This window comes from Podarcis filfolensis (genome assembly GCF_964270895.1).
Source record: "Podarcis filfolensis genome assembly, chromosome: 13".
Lineage (NCBI taxonomy): Eukaryota > Metazoa > Chordata > Lepidosauria > Squamata > Lacertidae > Podarcis > Podarcis filfolensis.
In genome coordinates, this window is record NC_139615.1 from 44,046,772 (window position 1) to 44,065,544 (window position 18,773).

At 47.0% G+C, this 18,773-nt stretch overlaps 2 protein-coding genes and 1 long non-coding RNA gene across 5 annotated transcripts in view; 2 read left to right on the plus strand and 1 right to left on the minus strand.

Moving 5' to 3' along the window:
• Window positions 1–8,170, minus strand: part of LOC310748248 — a 110,642-nt gene extending 102,472 nt beyond the window's left edge. The window contains exon 1 of the long non-coding RNA XR_014541246.1: window positions 8,115–8,170. This is a non-coding gene — a long non-coding RNA (uncharacterized lncRNA). The remainder of the gene's footprint in view (window positions 1–8,114) is intronic.
• Window positions 1–18,270, plus strand: part of LOC310747924 (putative protein PTGES3L) — a 38,008-nt gene extending 19,738 nt beyond the window's left edge. For both annotated transcript variants that reach the window (XM_083583359.1, XM_083583356.1), the window contains 11 exons: window positions 382–510; window positions 1,400–1,559; window positions 1,689–1,746; window positions 6,030–6,186; window positions 6,271–6,387; window positions 8,834–8,964; window positions 11,694–11,760; window positions 14,881–14,972; window positions 15,545–15,599; window positions 16,342–16,436; window positions 18,038–18,270. In XM_083583359.1, the coding sequence (XP_083439485.1) occupies window positions 382–510; window positions 1,400–1,559; window positions 1,689–1,746; window positions 6,030–6,186; window positions 6,271–6,387; window positions 8,834–8,964; window positions 11,694–11,760; window positions 14,881–14,972; window positions 15,545–15,599; window positions 16,342–16,436; window positions 18,038–18,173 (1,197 nt within the window). In that variant the 3' untranslated portion in view covers window positions 18,174–18,270. The remainder of the gene's footprint in view (window positions 1–381; window positions 511–1,399; window positions 1,560–1,688; window positions 1,747–6,029; window positions 6,187–6,270; window positions 6,388–8,833; window positions 8,965–11,693; window positions 11,761–14,880; window positions 14,973–15,544; window positions 15,600–16,341; window positions 16,437–18,037) is intronic.
• LOC310747938 (tigger transposable element-derived protein 1-like) overlaps window positions 1–18,773 on the plus strand; it is a 943,100-nt gene that overhangs the window by 576,295 nt on the left and 348,032 nt on the right. The gene's annotated exons all lie outside the window — the stretch shown is intronic.

The following is an 18,773-nucleotide window of genomic DNA, read 5'->3' on the forward strand; positions in this document are numbered from 1 at the left end:
TTGCTCATTTCTATATGTAGGGTGCCTACATTCTGCTATTTATAATTAGTTTATTTATAAATAGTTTGCATCATATATTTACACATATTATTATTTCATGTTATATTTACACATATTATTATTTCATGTTATAGCAAGTTTCTAGAGACTAGATTATGAGTCTTTGTAAATTGTGTTTCTAAAGGAACTTTAGAATTTGCCCTGAAGGAAACTGTTGCTAGAAATCGTTGGCTTTAGACATGCTGAAGGATCTGGTCAGCATCTTTAGATTCCATCTCTTTAAGTTTAGTTCATACCTTTCATTACCTCTGAACCTAAAGACCTCCAGATCTTTAGTGAAGCTATAGTCACGCATATTCCCCCTTTCTTTTTCTTCCCCAGTTCACCACGCAGGTGGTCTCCTGCTGCCCTGCAAAATTGTCCACAGAAAATGGTGGAAAGAAGGAGACACTTCAGGGATTCCATGTCATCTTGGAAGACACTATTCTTTTCCCAGAGGGTGGAGGGCAGGTACCAACAATGGTGGTTCTTGGTCAGAAAGTGGAACCCTGTTTTGGGGGTTCTAACATATTGTATACATTTTAATATGCTACTAGGGATTTACTGTTGGCCTATTTCTTGAAACTAAGACTTGAATTGTTCCACGGAATTACTAGAAATGTGTGATCTCCTGTTTGCTCTTAAATCCAGATCTTGTCTGTGCTTCTTTTATATGTTTAAGCCTGCAATCCTAAACACACTGGGGAATAAAGGCCAGTTTACTTCCAAATAAAATCTTATTACCAGGGCTTTTATTTCAGTCAAAGTTCAGAGGAGTTGAAATCAGTGGGCTTGGGTAACTGAAGTGCATTGATTGCAATGGGTTTATTCGGTCTATGATCATTACCTTATATCTATAATCTCTATAATAACAATGTATCAATGAGTATCAGGAAAGAGAATATATATGAACATAATGAGTAAAATGTGCGATAGGTTAAATAATGTTTAGAAGCACGAGGGGTTGACGGGAAGTCGTCGAACCTTTGAGAAGAATGTGACACAATGTAATAAGTATGTATTTTTTATTTTTTATTCTTTATAATTTCGTTACATGTTGTTTTCTTATTTTCTTGCTTTTTGTATACAATTTCAATAAAGCAATTTAAAATGCAAAAAAAATCTATAATAACAATCAAAACTTTTACTTGGGCTAATTAATATTGTGAAGATAATTCGGAGAACCTCTGCACAGCAATTGCTTCATTAATCAAATTTGTGGTTTTTTTAAGAGAATGGTATAGCATTTGCTCAGCTTCACAAGCCCACAACCATTGTCATTTTACACATGCTTTCGTCTGCTACAGCAGGAGAATATCCCCCCAAAGCTGGGCTGGTGACTTTAACTTCTTTTTTCCAGCCCGATGACCGGGGCCTCATTAATGACATCCCAGTATTAAGGGTCACCCGACAAGGTCCAGATGCTCTACACTTCGTCCAGACACCCCTTGAGCCAGGGAGCGAGGTGCAGCTGGTGCTGGATTGGGACCGGCGCTTTGACCACATGCAGCAGCATTCAGGTAAGAAACCGATGGAACGAGATACCCACACATTCAGACTCATCATCAAAAAAGACACATTTTTAATATATATATATTTAAATCTCCTAGTGAGAAGGAGAAACTGTCGCTTATAATCGTCTCTTTTAGGGCAGCATCTCATCACAGCTATTGCGGATCTGATGTTTGGATTCAAGACGACATCATGGTGAGCCAGGCACACCTTTGCCTAATTCCTTTTCTCCCTGTTTGAGCATTTGTGTGAGTGAGCGTGAGAGAGAGGCTACAAAACCTCGAGAGAAATCAGGGCATCCAGAGTGGCAAGAATCTGCATAGATCACCATTGTATTTACCGTACTTTTCTGTGTATAAGACTACTTTTTTTTACTTTAAAATTATGTGGAAAACTGTGGGTCATCTTATACACGGGGCAATCTCCCCCCTATTTTCTTAAATTGGAGTCCCTAAAAATAGGGGGCGTCTTATACATGGGGGCGTCTTATAGACAGAAAAATACGGTAGTAATAACTTCATGAACTTCTTGGAAGAAGGACAGATTTGTAAACAACCTTGGACCAGAGTTCCTTTCCTATTTGCTAATACTTAATGTGAGAATTAACTTGGTGAGTTAGGGATTCCCCCTGCATGTGAAGACAGGCTCTGGTGGACTGACAAGGCCAGTAGTGAGTCCAACGGTCAAGAAGGCGGTTTCTGTACATGCGGCACAGGGAAGTGAGGGGCAGGTGGGGCTTGTCAGCCTGGCCATCTAGGAGAAGGAAAGCTGATCCTTAACTTCCACTGCCTTGCGGGATGTCTTGGCGAGAGGAAAGGGCTAAGGAGTAAACCCTGCTCCAATCCAGAGTGAAGTTCCTAAGACAGTTGGAATCATAGAATCATAGAGTTGGAAGAGACCACAAGGGCCATCGAGTCCAACCCCCTGCCAAGCAGGAAACACCATCAGAGCACTCCTGACATATGGTTGTCAAGCCTCTGCTTAAAGACCTCCAAAGAAGGAGACTCCACCACACTCCTTGGCAGCAAATTCCACTGTCGAACAGCTCTTACTGTCAGGAAGTTCTTCCTAATGTTTAGGTGGAATCTTCTTTCTTGTAGTTTGGATCCATTGCTCCGTGTCCGCTTCTCTGGAGCAGCAGAAAACAACCTTTCTCCCTCCATAGAATGCCACCTCCTGGCAACTCCAGCAACCAAACTGGTGCCAAATGTCTTGCTCTGCTTTCGTTTGGACCACATCAGCAATGCCGAGAGCGGGGTCTTGTCGTTTGGGCAGCCAAGGACCTGCCTGCACACTGCCCAGGGTGGTCACTTGGGTGCTGCTAAGGTAGCAGTTTGACTTCACCCCTCAGAGACGCACTCCATTGTCTCTCTCTTTTTTTGTTTTTTGTTTTTTTATTTATAAAATTTTCAAATTTAACAATAAAAGAAAAACATTTCATTTGGGTTATACATCCAATTCTAATCTTTCCACTTTCAGACTTCCTTCAGTCTTCAGTCTTTCTGGAAATTTTCATGTTTTCACAATTATTCACATTTCTTGCATCTGTATTGTTTTTTTTTTTAACCAAATTAATCTTAACAATTATTATAAAACAATATTTCTTTCCATTATTATCACAGAGCTTCTTGAAAACCTACAAATGTTAATTGACCTTCACGTATATTCTTAATATACTCTGTAAATTTATTCCAGTCCTCGGTAAATCTCTGGTCTCACCGGGTCCGAATTTTCCCCGTAAGCTTGTCTAGTTCTGCGTATTCCATCAACTTCATTCTCCATTCTTCTTTCGTCGGGATTTCTTCCTGTTTCCATTTTTGTGCCACCAAAATTCTTGCCGCTGTTACTGCATATAAAAACAACTTCTCATCCTTCTTTTTTATGTCATTTCTTAATATTCCTAGCAGAAAAGTTTCTGGTTTTTAACAAAGGTGTATTTCAACATTTTTTTTCAATTCATTATAAATCATTTCCCAGAAACCTTTCATTTTTTTACATTCCCACCACATGTGGTAGAATGTTCCTTCTTTCTCCTGACATTTCCAACATTTATTACTCACTTTATACATCTTTCCAAGTTTTACTGGTGTAACATACCATCTATGTAACATTTTCATAACATTTTCTTTTATTGTAGTACATGCAGTAAATTTCATTCCTTCTTTCCACAGTCTTATCCAATCATCAAATTGAATATTATAACCAAAGTCTTTGGTCCACTGAATCATTGCAACTTTAACCTCTTCATCCTTAGTACTCTCGAGACAGGCGGATGCCTAAAACAATATCTAGGTTATTAATCGGTAATGAAACTGATACAGACGAATCACCAGTACTCCACACAGCAATAGCAGTAGCCATTGGAATATGAATGGGCACCATGCATGTTTCTGTAGCTTAACATTTCCTGGGTGGAGTTTGTAGGTTGCAAGGAGAGATACCTGAAGGAGCGTCTCCACCCCCATCGTTCAGCCCGGACACTGAGATCCAGCGCCGAGGGCCTTCTGGTGGTTCCCTCATTGCGAGAAGTGAGGTTACAGGGAACCAGATAGAGGGCCTTCTCGGTAGTGGCACGCCCTTTGTGGAACGCCCTCCCTTCAGATGTGAAGGAAATAAGTAGCTATCTTATCTTTAAAAGACATCTGAAGGCAGCCCTGTTTAGGGAAGTTTTTAATATTTAATGCTGTATTGTTTTTAACATTTGATTGGAAGCCGCCCAGAGTGGCTGGGGAAACTCAGCCAGATGGGCGGGGTATAAATAATAAATTATTGTTGTTGTTTAGTCGTTTAGTCGTGTCTGACTCTTTGTGACCCCATGGACCAGAGCACGCCAGGCCCTCCTGTCTTCCACTGCCTCCCGCAGTTTGGTCAAACTCATACTGGTAGCTTTGAGAACGCTGTCCAACCATCTCGTCCTCTGTCGTCCCCTTCTCCTTGTGCCCTCCATCTTTCCCAACATCGGGTCTTTTCCAGGGCGTCTTCTCTTCTCATGAGGTGGCCAAAGTATTGGCGCCTCAGCTTCAGGATCTGTCCTTCCAGTGAGCACTCAGGGCTGTTTTCCTTAAGAATGGATCGGTTTGATCTTCTTGCAGTCCATGGGACTCTCAAGAGTCTCCTCCAGCACCATAATTCAAAAGCATCCATTCTTTGGCGATCAGCCTTCTTTATGGTCCAGCTATGGTCCAATAAATTATTACTATTATATTATTATAAGTTGTTCCTTTCCCCACAGAGCCCTATTGAGAAGTCACTTCCACAATTTCCTACACCAGCAAATCTCCTTCAGACTTAATACAGTCATACCACTTGTTACGTTTGCTTCAGGTTGCGCATTTTCAGGTTGCGTCCCGCGGCAACCCAGAAGTACCGGAAAGAGTTACTTCCGGGTTTCACCACTCGCGCATGCGCAGACGCGCAAAATGATGTCACGTGCGTGCGCAGAAGTAGCGAATTGCAACATGTGCAGACGCGAGTTGCGTTCCTTTCATGTTGCGAACGGGGCTCCGGAACGGATCCTGTTTGCAACCAGAGGTACCACTGTATTGTTAACTTACAAGGAATATGTTGTTGTCACTTTAACCCGGAAGCAAAGGTTAAAATGAAATCATTGTGTAGTCATGAAGATGTGTCATCTGGGAAGCTGTCCCAGAAACTCCAGCGGGTGCAGAATGCAGCAGCGAGGCTCCTCACAGGGTCTCTGCCATGGGAGCATATTCACCCAGTGCTTTTCCAGCTGCATTGGCTCCCGGTGGAGTACAGGGTCAGATTTAAGGTGCTGGTTTTGACCTTTAAAACCCTATACGGCCTAGAACCCTCGTACCTACGGGACCGCCTCTCCTGGTCTGCCCCACGGAGAGCCTCAAGGTCCATAAATAGCAACACCCTAGTGGTCCCGGGCCCTAAGGAAGTCAGATGAGCCTCAACCAGAGCCAGGGCCTTTTCAACACTGGCTCCGGCCTGGTGGAACGCTCTGCCTCATGAGACCAGGGCCCTGCAGGATCTGATTTCTTTCCGCAGGGCCTGTAAGACAGAGTTGTTCCGCCTGGCCTTTGGCTTGGAGCCAATTTGATTCCCTCCCCCCCCTTTCTTTTTTCCTTTCTCCTCCTGTGATGAGGCTGCATTTTAATGTTTCAATATTTTAATTTTGTATTTTAATCTTGTTTTTAAGTTGTATTCATTCAACTTGTTTTTATTATTGCTTGTTAGCCGCCCTGAGCCCAGCCTTGGCTGGGGAGGGCGGGGTATAAATAAAAATTGTTGTTGGTGTTGTTTATTATTATTATTATATCTTGAATAGTGCTTTGTTCCCAGGGAAAAAGCACAGAGGATGGCAGGCTTAGCCTAGTTTCTGTGCAGTAACCCTTCCTCAGAGGATGATGCTGGAGGGCTGGGGGCAGAGGGAGCTCTCCTGTGCACCCAGAGCTATCTCCCGTGTGACTTGGGAAACATGCTGTTTGCCTCTCTCCCACCCTCGGCAGGGAGCTAGGTCGCCAGCGAAGCACTATAGAGCTGGACACCCCCTCGATGACAGCAGATCAGGTGGCAGCCCTTGAGCAGAGCGTGAATGACAGAATCCGAGCCAGGATCCCGGTGGTGGTGCGAGAGCTGGCAGTGGGCGACCCTGAAGTTGAGCTGGTAAGCAAGAGCGTGCGGGCTAAGGCAAGAGGAGGGACTGAAGTTTGCTACGTTTGGTTCTCTTAACCTTGCACTGCATTGCAGGTGAGGAGCCGTGGATTGCCGGATGACCATACGGGGCCCGTGCGGATTATAAGCATCGAGGGTGTCGATGCCAACATGTGTTGTGGCACACACATCTCCAACCTCGGTGACCTGCAGGTGAGAGTCACGGGGGCGGGGGGCGGCTTGCAGCACCAGGATCAAGGTCTTTGCCAGGTTGGACCCCCCCCCAAAATGAGCACAGGAGTGCCTTGCCACTCACATCTGTTGTGAGAACACATGCTGCCCCTTCATGACACATGAGAAGCTGCCATTGGTGTAACTCTGAGCTTCAGTAAAGCAAATAATTTAATTAGACAGCGCCTTATATGATATTGGGGACGCGGGTGGCGCTGTGGGTTAAACCACAGAGCCTAGGGCTTGCCGATCAGAAGGTCGGCGGTTCGAATCTCCGTGATGGGGTGAGCTCCCGTTGTTTGGTCCCTGCTCCTGCCAACCTAGTAGTTCGAAAGCACGTCAAAGTGCAAGTAGATAAATAGGGACCGCTCTGGCAGGAAGGTAAACGGCGTTTCCATGCGCTGCTCTGGCTTGCCGGAAGCGGCTTAGTCATGCTGGCCACATGACCCGGAAGCTGTACGCCGGCTCCCTCGGCCAGTAAAGCGAGATGAGCGTCGCAACCCCAGAGTCCCTCACGACTGGACCTAATGGTCAGGGGCCCCTTTACTATATGATATTGAGCAACAGGATAGTCTGGCCACAGTAAGGAAATTGTGTCCATGGTATGATTCTTTTCCACCTAATCGTTTTGACACTTTGGCACCCTATTTGCAAAATTTAGCAATTCCAAAATGCAGGCGCGCCTTCACTTTCGCATGATTGAATATACTGCCTTCAGCTGTACTTGAGGGTTGATTTCAAAACATTCCACTGGAAAAATGGTTATGTCCCTGTGGAGATGACAGTATTGAGTCAGCGGCTCATGACCTTTTGGCTTGCACTCTTAATAATAAAGATTTGAGGAGTGAGGTTACTACCCCTCCAATACTGTCCATGCCGGGTTGCTCAAACATTGCTGCAGAGTCCTTTTAGTAGTTCAAGATGATCAGGTGACAGCAAAAACTGCAAGGTTTTTAGCGGAGGCAATTAGAATAAGATCTTTTATTTGATTATTGATGCAAACCCCCCAAAATGTATTTTGTACAGTTATGTTTTTACCTCTATCTTTAGTACATTCTATTTTATTGCTATGGCTAGTGGCTGATGCAAATAAAGATTCTCTCTATGTGATCTATACCATTGGTCTAGCTAGCTCAGTGTTCAGGATTTCAGGCAGGGATCTCTCTCCTGGCCCTACCCAGCGATACCAGGGATTGCAAAGCAGATCTCCTTCTTAATTTGGACACCATTTTTTTCTGACAAGGCTTCTCTGCTGCTTGTCAGTAGTCAGCCAGAAATTTTACAAGTGATTCCTTCCTTCAGATAGTGAAGTAATTAGGAGAACCATGCTTCTTTTAAATTACCTGCCTGTGCTTTTCTAACAAACGCCTGGACGCGTAGAACTATAGGAAGTTTTCTTCACCAGATCAGACCAATGTGTAAACAGTGGATTATTTTCACTCCCCAGCACAGGCTCTGCAGGGTTTCTGGTGGAAATCTTCACCTGGAGATACCGTATTTTTCGCTCTATTGGACGCACCGGACCATAGGACGCACCTTGTTTTAGAGGGGGAGAACAAGAAAAAAATTTTCTCCCACTCTCTGCCCAGCGCCCCTTCAGCGAAGCGGCAGGAGGCGCTGCGCAGAGGGGGAGAATTTTTCCCCCCTTGTTCTCCCTCTCTAAAACAAGGTGCCGTTCAAGGTGCGTTCAGTCGCCTTCAGGCGGCTACCTTGGAAGCCTGGAGAGCGAGAGGGGTCGGTGTGCACCGACCCCTCTCGCTCTCCAGGCTTCGGGTTCCTTTCTACTTGCTCTTTGGGGCTGCCAGGGGGAAGCCCACCGCCAGCCCCAAAGAGCAGGTCGGGGAGCAGCGGAAAGACACGAAGCCTTCCCGCTGCACCGCAAGCTTCTCGAGGCTGCCGGGGAAGCCCGGAGCTATGGCTTCTTTAGCCCCACGCGCCCTCTCCCGGCTGGAGAGGTGGCTCGCGGCTAAAGAGGCTTCTGCCATAGCCGTGCGCCACCTCTCCGGCAGGGTGAGGCGGCGCGCGGCTATGGCCTGTGGGCTTTAAGGAGCGCGCGGCTCCTGCGGGCTTTTCTACGAGGAGGGAGAAGGGACTGACTGGCCGCGTCAGTCCCTTCTCCCTCCTGAGGAAAAGCCCGCAAGAGCCGCGCGGAGCTTGTGTGCGGCTTTTGGGGGCTTTTCCCGCCTGCCTCCCCCCTGCATTCGCTCCATAGGACGCACACACATTTCCCCTTCATTCTTGGAGGGGGAAAAAGGGCGTCCTATAGAGCGAAAAATACGGTAGATTCCAGGGTATGGATCTGGGACCTTGCAAGGCAGATGTTTTACCACTGAGCTTGGACCTTTTCCCACTTTCAATATAAGGGACAGGATAGATGCGTGCAGATGTAGTATTTTACCACTCAGACGAATGTGTTTGTCTTCTGAAGATGGTTAAGCTCTTGGGCACCGAAAAAGGGAAGAAGAGCAAGACCAACTTAGTTTTCCTCGCTGGGAACCGAGTGCTGAAAACTTTGGAGCGAAGCCACGCAACCGAGAAGTCCTTCACATCACTGCTTAAGCAAGTATTTGTATTTCCCTGTCCCAGGGAATGAAACAAAAGTCTCAGAAGGGTGACTGGAAACCCACTGGCCTTCAAATTTCATTTGAACTCTCAAAAGGAAAAGCACACAAAGGTGGGGATTTTCCCTCAAGGCAAGAAATAGTGAGTTGTATAGGCAAATCGGTTGTTTATAGAAGTTGGGCCAGTTATTTCTGGTCTGATCTTAGGGCTCAGGATGAATAGCGGAAGGGTTTCAACAGCCATACCATAAATGGATTTAAAGATAACTGTTCCCAAACAATGGTTTTAAAAGGGGATGGGACAAGTTCATGGAAGATAAGTTTTTCAGTGGCTACAAGCCACAACGGCTGTGCTCTGCCTGCACATTCTGAAGTCAGCACTGTGTCTGAATACCAGTTGCTGGAAACCACAAGAGGAGAAAATGTTCTTATGCTTGGGCCATAATAATAATAATAATAATAATAATAATAATAATAATAATATATTTATATGCTACCCACTTGACTGGGTTGCCCCAGCCATTCTGGGAAGCTTCCATTATAACACATTAAACATTAAAAGATTAAATGTTTTAAACCATTAAAAACTTCTCTATACAGGGCTGCCTTCAGGTATCTTCTAAAAGTCAGATACAGTCATACCTCCGGTTGAAGTAGCTTCGGGATGAATATTTTCGGGTTGCGCTCCGCGGAAGCATGTTACTTCCAAGTTTCGCCGCTCGTGAATGCGCAGACGCTCAAAATGACGTCACGTGCATGCGCGGAAGCAGCGAAACGCGACCCACGCACGCGCAGTCACATGTTACGTTCACTTCAGGATGCGAACGGGGCTCCAGAACGGATCCCATTCGCATCCAGAGGTACCACTGTAGTTGTTTATGTCCTTGACATCTGATGGGAGGGCGTTCCATAGGGCGGGAGACCACTCACTATTTTTATTATGCATTTTCTGTTTTTTATATTGTGTTTTTATGTTGGGAACTGCCCTGAGATCTACAGATGAAGGGCAGTATACTAATAATAATAATAATAATAATAATAATAATAATAATAATAATACAGTGGAACCTTGGTTGTCGAACGTAATCCGTTCCGGAAGACTGTTCGACTTACGAAATGTTTGACAACTGAGGCGCAATGGCCAGTCAGCAAAATCCATTGGGAAAATGGAGAAACGCACCTCGGAAGCCGTTCAACCTCAGGGGCGCGTTCGAAAACAGAAGCATTCGCTTCCGGGTTGTTGGCGTTTGAAAGCCAAAACATTCGGCCTCTGAAGCGTTTGACAACCGAAGTTCCACTGTAATACTAATAATGACAGAAGGTCCTCTGCCTCATTCTCTGTAGCTTCATGTCCTGCAGTGAGGGAACCGCCAAAAGGCCCTCGGCGCTGGACCTCAGTGTCTGGGCCGAATGATGGGAGTGGAGACACTCCTTCAGGTACACTGGGCCAAGGTCGTTTAGGGCTTTAAAGGTCAGCACCAACACTTTGAATTGTGCTCAGAAACGTACTGCATGAGAGCTTCCTACTGTCATCTGGGTGGCCGCTGTGAGGATGTTGGACTAGATAGGCCATTAGCCTTATGCAGCAGGCCTTTCTTATGTTCTAAACCAGGCATCCCCAAACCCGGCCCTCCAGATGTTTCGGGACTACAACTCCCATCATCCCTAGCTAACAGGACCAGTGTGTTAGAATTCCTGCTCCGTGATTGCAGTCATGGGATTGTTCTTTCCCATGACGGTATATGTTTTGACTCCACAGAGTGGGAAGTGACGGAGACAGGATTTTTGTGTTACTGAGTTCCATGAAGTGGGACTATTGTCCTTTGTTCTTTCTCTTTGCTGTCTGATGCCAGAGAGAGAGGGAGCCAAGTTGCAGTGCCCCACGTGTGTTTATATTTAAATAAAGTAGATTAGCCAAAATGCTGAGTTGCTGAGGTCTGTCACGCAAGCTGCGAAGACTCTGCGGATCCCTAAGTGTGCCAGTGTCTGTTGGCATCGGTCGCTGTGATGTTCGGGCTGAAGAAAGCTTTTGAAGCTCCCGAATGATTGACCAGGAGGGAGAGAACATGCCAGTCAGGCATGTGTCTCTGCCAGGGTCCTACTCAAGTGTAGGACGAGCTCCTGACACAGTGGTCAGGGATGGTGGGAACTGTAGTCCCAAAACATCTGGAGGGCCGAGTTTGGGAATCCCTATTCTAAACAATTATAGGGATGCGGGTGCTGCTGCTGGTTAAACCACAGAGCCTAGGACTTGCCGATCAGAAGGTTGGCGGTTCGAATCCCTGCAACGGGGTGAGCTCCCGTTGCTCAGTCCCAGCTCCTGCCAACCTAGCAGTTCAAAAGCACGTCAAAGTGCAAGTAGATAAATAGGTACCACTCCGGCGGGAAGGTAAACGGCGTTTCCATGCGCTGTTCTGGTTCACCAGAAGCAGCTTAGTCATGCTGGCCACATGACCCGGAAGCTGTACGCCGGCTCCCTCGGCCAGTAAGCGAGATGAGCGCCGCAACCCCAGAGTCGGCCACGACTGGACCTAATGGCCAGGGGTCCCTTTACCTATTCTAAACAACACAGCTGTTGGTATTGGCCCTCAGTTCAGTTGTGCATCTCCACTGAGCACAAGCTGCTTCACTTCCTCCCACCTTTTCCTCCCTCATCACCAAGCTTGTACTCTTATTAGATGATGTACCAACCCTCCCTGAAGGCCTCTTGTTACTTTGTTGTTTTAGGACTGGCCCCGAAGAGCACGTGGAAGCTGTAAAGAGGCTACAGAACTCTCTGAAGCTGCTTCAGAAGGTATAGTTGAGCAATGGCCACCTTCCTCCTTGACCGTTTCTGGAGCCATGGCGGGGAATCCCAGGTCCCGAAAGGTCAAAGGCGGTGTCAGGGAACTGCCATCAGCTCAGAGGCGAGAGCTGGAAGGGCAGCTGGGCTACAGGGAGCCTCCAAAGGTCGTGGAAAGCAGCACTTCCTCAGCGGAGGAGGGAAGCCCCGCTTCTAGTGGGGAAGAAATGCAGGGCTCGGAGAATGCAAGAAAGAGCCAAGACACCATGCATGAGCAAAGCGGGGGGGAGGCAGGTCCCCCTTTAGCCACGCCCTCTCTGTGCAGTAGGTTTTCGGGCAGAGAGGGGAGGCGTCGGATGGGGGTCAAGAGACTACTCTGTTGGGAAAGTTTAAGGACCGCCCACTCTCAGATTCTGCTAGTGACTGAGCAAGACATGGAATTGAGGCGTTCTGCACTGTCAATACAAAAAAAAAAATTTTTTTTTTCTTCCAGTAGCACCTTAAAGACCAACTAAGTTAGTTCTTGGTATGAGCTTTCGTGTGCATGCACACTTCTTCAGATACACTGAAACAGAAGTTGCCAGATCCTTCTATATAGTGAGAAGGTGGGGAGGGGTATTACTCAGAAGGGTGGTGGGAATGGGTGATTGGCAGATAGCTGTGATGAGCCTGTTGACGACTCTTAACGACTGCAATAGGTCTTACAGGAAAAAGCAAGGGGTGAGAAGGTGAAAAATGGCTTTGTCATGTATAATGAGATAAGAATCCAATGTCTTTGTTCAGACCAGGTCTCTCCATGGTTTTAAGTTTGGTAATGAGTTGCAATTCAGCAGCTTCTCTTTCCAGTCTATTTCTGAAATTCCTTTGTAGTAATACAGCTACTTTGAGATCTTGTATAGAATGTCCTGGGAGATTGAAGTGTTCTCCTACTGGTTTCTCTGTCTTGTGATTCTTGATGTCCGATTTATGTCCGTTTATTCTTTGGCACCAGAGCCTGCAATAAACCCAGATGCCAACTTTGCTGCCACATACACCCGGACAACACCATTACTGGCCCCAACAACATCACACATACCATCTCGGGACTATTTAATTGCTCATCGTCTAACATTGTAGATGCCATCAAATGCCAACAGTGTCCTTCAGCTCTCTATATTGGACAAACAGGCCAAACCTTACGCCAAAGAATAAACGTATAGGCATAACAGGCGGCTTTCTATCTGAACATCAGGAGTCCTCTGACGCCGCACCCAGTATCCCCAAGCTATGGCCCTTCTCTGCCCTCTCCTTCAGACAGTTTCTGCCTGGCTGGAATGTGCCCTCGAACTGTGAGAACGCCTCTTGCTTGCTTGGAGTAGGGAGACGTGGGTGGGCGTATGTCAAAACGTCTTGACTTTCATGCAGTTGAAATGCAGTTTGCCTGTGCAGCCACAGCTGGTGCCCTACCCAATTTTGCCTCTGTCCAGGCTCAGCATTGGCATGTGACTCCCGGGAGGTTGGCCATGGGGACATTGACAGACATTGGTTAGAAAAAAAAGGTTCCCTATTCCATTGGGAGCAGAGAGAGCCCCCAACAAGCTTTTAATGGGAGATCGCTCAGTATTTTTATTATGTGTTTTCTGTTTTTTATACTGTGTTTTTATTTTTAAAAAATAAATTTATTTATTTGGCTTTTCAGATTAAAATTTTACAGTCACATGTCCAACATACAACATAATAACAAGATTCCAAGGAATCTCATGGACTTCCCTCCTCCCCTTTGTGGGTTCCTATTGTTCATCATTTCCTCCTGCATCTTTTGCAATAATCCAAATCTTTTATCTCTCCATTGTATCCAAAATTTACCATTAAACTACAAGTGATATTCCAACCCTACTAACGATTTGAACTGTTGACAATGGTCTTTAAGACAAGTTATAAATTTTCCCCATTATTAAAATTTTGGCCTTCCTGATTTCTGATTCTTCCGGTCATTTTAGCCATTTCGACATAGTCCGTCAACTTGATCTGCCATTCTTCTCTGGCAGGGACTTTATCTTCTTTCCATCTCTGGTGTTTTTATGTTGGAAACTGCCCTGAGATCTACAGATGAAGGGCAGTAAACTACTACTACTACTGCTGCTACTACTAATACTAATAATACAGTGGTACCTCGGGTTGGGGACTCGGGAGGTGCTGTGGGTTAAACCACAGAGCCTTGGGCTTGCCGATCAGAAGGTCAGCGGTTCGAATCCCCGCGACGGGGTAAGCTCCTGTTGCTCAGGCCCTGCTCCTGCCAACCTAGCAGTTCGAAAGCAGATAAATAGGTACCGCTCCGGCGGGCGGCGTTTCCGTGCGCTGCTCTGGTTCGCCAGAAGCGGCTTAGTCACACTGGCCACATGACCCAGAAGCTGTACGCCGGCTCCCTCAGCCAGTAAAGCGAGATAAGCGCCGCAACCCCAGAGTCGGCCACGACTGGACCTAATGGTTAGGGGTCCCCTTTACCCTTACCTCCAGTTGCGCACAGGATCTGTTCCAGAGCTCCGGTCAGATCCTGAGGAATTTGCAACTGGATGTGCTTGTTCTGTGCTTGCATGTGGTACGGTAGAGCGCTTCTGTGCATGCGTGCAGGGCAAAACCTGGAAAAATACTTCCAGGTTTGCCGCGTGCGTAACCTGAAGGATACGCAACCAGAGGTGTGCGTATCCAGAGATACCACTGTAATGATAACAGCAACAACATCATCATCTGTGGGTCATGCAGGCAGCAGCTTAAATCAGACTCCAGTAAGCAGCCTGTAGGAAGTCCATGGGAAGTAAGACAGCAGTCGGATCCAGGGTTCAGGAAGACTTTGCCAGAAATTCCTTGCCTGCTCCATCCCATCTTGCTTGAGTATTGGAACAGAGGGGTGGTGGGCTGCCAGGGTGATTGTCCCAGGCACATTTTTCCAGGGGACACCCCCCTCCCCAAGTCAGCCCTGTCCCGCAAAGTAGCTGAGGGCTGGTGTCGCTCCGGTTTTGCCAGCGGCGAGGGCCGGGCTGGCATGGGGCAGGCTCTGTTCACCCCAGCACACACGGGCTCCCTCCCTGCCCTGGCACCATGAAAACACGCTCCACTGCTGTGTCCACTTTCCGACGTCTACTTCTCTTTCAGAGCAACTTGAACCTACTGAGGGATTTAGCCGTCCTCACAGCTCAGAGCTTAAAAAACAACCTGGATCAGGAACCTGTTCTTGTGTTGCACAGGTGAGGGGAATGGTTGTGTTGGGTTTGCGCGGGGTCACTGTTTTAAATACCTAGAAAAAAGAGGAAAATTCTGGATGCTTTCTACTTTGCCACTTGAAAGGTACTGCTGATTTTTTAACTCCCATTTAGAAACTGCTGTTCCCACTCACCTTACCTGTACAGTGGTACCTCGGGTTAAGTACTTAATTCGTTCTGGAGGTCCATTCTTAACCTGAAACTGTTCTTAACCTGAAGCACCACTGCTGCTGGAGCAAGATTTCTGTTCTCACCCTGAAGCAAAGTTCTTAACCCGAGGTACTACTTCTGGGTTAGCGGAGTCTGTAACCTGAAGCGCCTGTAACCTGAAGGTACCACTGTATGTGCATGGCCACCCACTCTCCTCCGGGGGTGGGGGACGAAGTCCCGCATCGCCCAGGGAATCCCGGCCACGTCAAGGACCAGCCAGCTGATCAGCTGATCAGCTGGCTGGTGGGGGTGTGGCCAGGACCCATTTAAACAGAGGCGCGAGCTGGAGGGCTTCCTCTTGGCTTGCTTCCTCAATCTAGATTGTTCGCATTTTCCCTCTCTTGCAGGAAAGACGGTGATTCTGAGTTCATGAACATCATTGCGAATGAGATTGGCGCTGGGGTGAGTCTCTCTCTCTTGTTTCTCTGAGCTTTGGCACCAGATATAGTGGTGTTTTGAGAGGTGCTGATTCCCATCTCCAGCGTATCATCTCAACACAAATCAGATCCAATCAGGCTTTTCAAAACTTAATTGTTGTTTCAGACCACGCAGCTGACACATCAAAAGTGATATTAAAATTAAGACAGCTGGCTACAGAGGTAGCAGCTCACAGTGTGCAGAGTAGCTATAAAATCTAATGTGATATAAAGGAGGAGGAGATAGAATTGATTCAATGAGCGCCTGCTATTAGAAAATAGGAACAATTTTGTTCTAACTTCTGTGGTTAAAATACTGCTATTTAATGTGACACTACCAAATACCAATGAAGAATAAAGAGATCATAGCAAAATTTATAAAATATTACTGAATTTAAAGTCACATCCGCACCATACATTTAGAGCTGATGTCACAAAGAATCCTGAGAACAAATAGTGTACCCTCCCAGGTACAGTTCCCAGGATTCTGACTGCCCCAGATAAGCTAAATTTGGTTTGGTTCTTGCATTCGTGACTACTGCTTACACCCCGAAAGATTAAAAGCTTTATTCATTAGCTTGGTGACATTTCCATTCATGACACGGTCTGTTTACCTGTGGACCTCCATATGTTATGTTTTATTATGACTCTCTGCATCAGATTATTATAAAGTGTGTGTGTGTTCTTCGTTGAATATTTTGTTGTTGTAAGCAACCTTCTTCCAGCAGGAAACCCTCCTTTTCCTATCTGTGGGAGATGAAAAAGCAGCTGGGCTTTTTCTGCTCGCGGGACCCCCAGACGCTGTGGAGAAACTGGGCCCCAGGTGAGTCACTCAAGCCAGCTGGATAAATTCAGGCCTGGATTGATGTGTGTGTTGGGGAGGGAGCATGGATGTTCATTTTGGTCGGTCAGGAAGAAAAGAATCACAGGTTTCTGGGGGTCTTTGAAAGAGAGAGAGAGAGACAAGCAAATTCATGTAGCAGTTGCAGGGCTGAAACAAATCAGCCAGGCTAGGACATGGCTAGGGCAGGGCGATATAGCAGTATATAATCCAAAACCAATTTGAAGTCCATATCATGATATTGGCTTCATCATTGTTGACCTGGCAATATATCATGAATCGTGTGTGTGTGTGTGTGTGTGTGTTTGCTATGCAAAATTCATAGTGTGGGGAAAACCATGAAGCCAGCCAATGCCTCTACATCAGGTGTGATGGGATGATGAGCTGCTTGTGCGTGAAATCCTTAGTCCCTCAGAGTTTGGCTATGTACGCAAACCTCTGTCTGTAACGGAGCTCCTAAGCATGGCTCCGTCAGTCGCTGGTAGAATCCGACAGTGGGCGTTTACGGAATTTCTTCCAGCATAAAAGCTCCTTAACGGAAACCCGCCTTCTGGACTCTTGGCGTGACAGTTTCCGGCGAGGGGTGGGTGTCCCTATAGGAGGTCCTGAAACCTCCCCACTGTTTTCGCTGGAAGTGTCTCTGAGCCATCCCCCCAACTCACTTTCCCTTGGAGCTCCTTCCCTCCCCCTGCTGGTTCCCTCCTCAGCTGATAAGTCTCTCTCAACCTCTGGGAGTCCCTTCACCTCCTGTTCTCCCGATGGCAGTTCCCTGACATCCGGCATAGGCAAACTCGGCCCTCCAGATGTTTTTGAGACTACAATTCCAATCATCCCTGACCACTGGTCCTCTTAGCTAGGGATGATGGGAGTTGTAGTCCCAAAACATCTGGAGGGCCGAGTTTGCCTATGCCTGCTCTACATAGTTCCATCCCTATTTCAAACATTGTGTTCTTTTCATATATCGCAATGTTGAGCTTGTGATATAGTGCAGTGTTGAAAACCAGAAATCGCCCAGCCCTAGGCGTGGCTCTTGGAATATATTCCAGAAATTCGTTTGACTTCCAAAAATGTTCGAAAACCAAGGTGCGGCTTCCAATTGGCTGCAGGAGCTTCCTGCACTCAATCGGAAGCCGCGTCAGATGTTCGGATTCCAAAGAACATTCGCAAACCGGAAACACTCACTTCCGGGTTTGCGGCGTTCGGGAGCCAAAACGCACGCATACCAAGGCGTTTGAAAGCCAAGGTAGGACTGTACAGTGGTACCTCTGGTTAAGAACTTAATTCGTTCTGGAGGTCCGTTCTTAACCTGAAACTGTTCTTAACCTGAAGCACCACTTTAGCTAATGGGGCCTCCCGCTGCCGCCATGCTGCTGCTGCTGCACGATTTCTGTTCTCATCCTGAAGCAAAGTTCTTAACCTGAAGCACTATTTCTGGGTTAGCAGAGTCTGTAACCTGAAGCGTATGTAACCTGAAGCGTCTGTAACCTGAGGTACCACTGTACTCTATGAGAGCCCATTCACCAACAAAGCAAATGTGGCGCGAGGAGAAGCTAGTCTGACCTTGTTGCTGTTCTTCCCCCAAGGGTGGCTGAACTGCTGGAAGGAAAAGGGGCTGGGAAACGCGGCCGCTACCAGGGCAAAGCCACACGAATGAGCCGGCGGCCAGAGGTGGAAGCTCTTCTCCGGACATTTGTCAGCGAACGGAGCACAGAGCAGTGATGGGATGGACAATGGGAGTAAATGGCGCACTGTGGATATAGCAACTGAGCCACCGTTCTTAAGGACTGTAAAGTAATAAACTAAAGATTCCTCCCCCTTTAGGTTCTTGCTTTCAGTGCGGCAGTGTCAACAAAAGAGATTGGTGGTCTGATTTGGCAGCAGCAGTGAAGTGAGAGATTTCGGGGGTGGGAATGGTAAAAGTGAGGGATGGAAAGGAAAAGCATTCCTGGAAGCCAATGCTGTCTTCCCTAGAAGGAACTTCCCCCCTGTTAATGCTGGAGCAAGACACAGAGAGTCCCTCTGAGCCCTTGCACTGATTTTTGCACGTCCCCAAATCGGTCTCGATCCCAAATCAAGCCCCTCAGGTGTTGTTTGCTACCTCTTTTCTCTCTCTTTTTGACCACTTCAGCTGGGCCTCTGGAGGCTCCCTGCACACTACACTCGAGGTGCCCCAAAGGCAGACAGTGCTAAATGTTTGTATCTTAAAATGTGCTTATGGAGGAGTAAGCCTCACCAAGGACTGCCCCACTGTCAGGAGGGAGTCAGATAGATATGTTTGGGCATTAAGCACAACTCGGTCCCTGCTCCTGCCAACCTAGC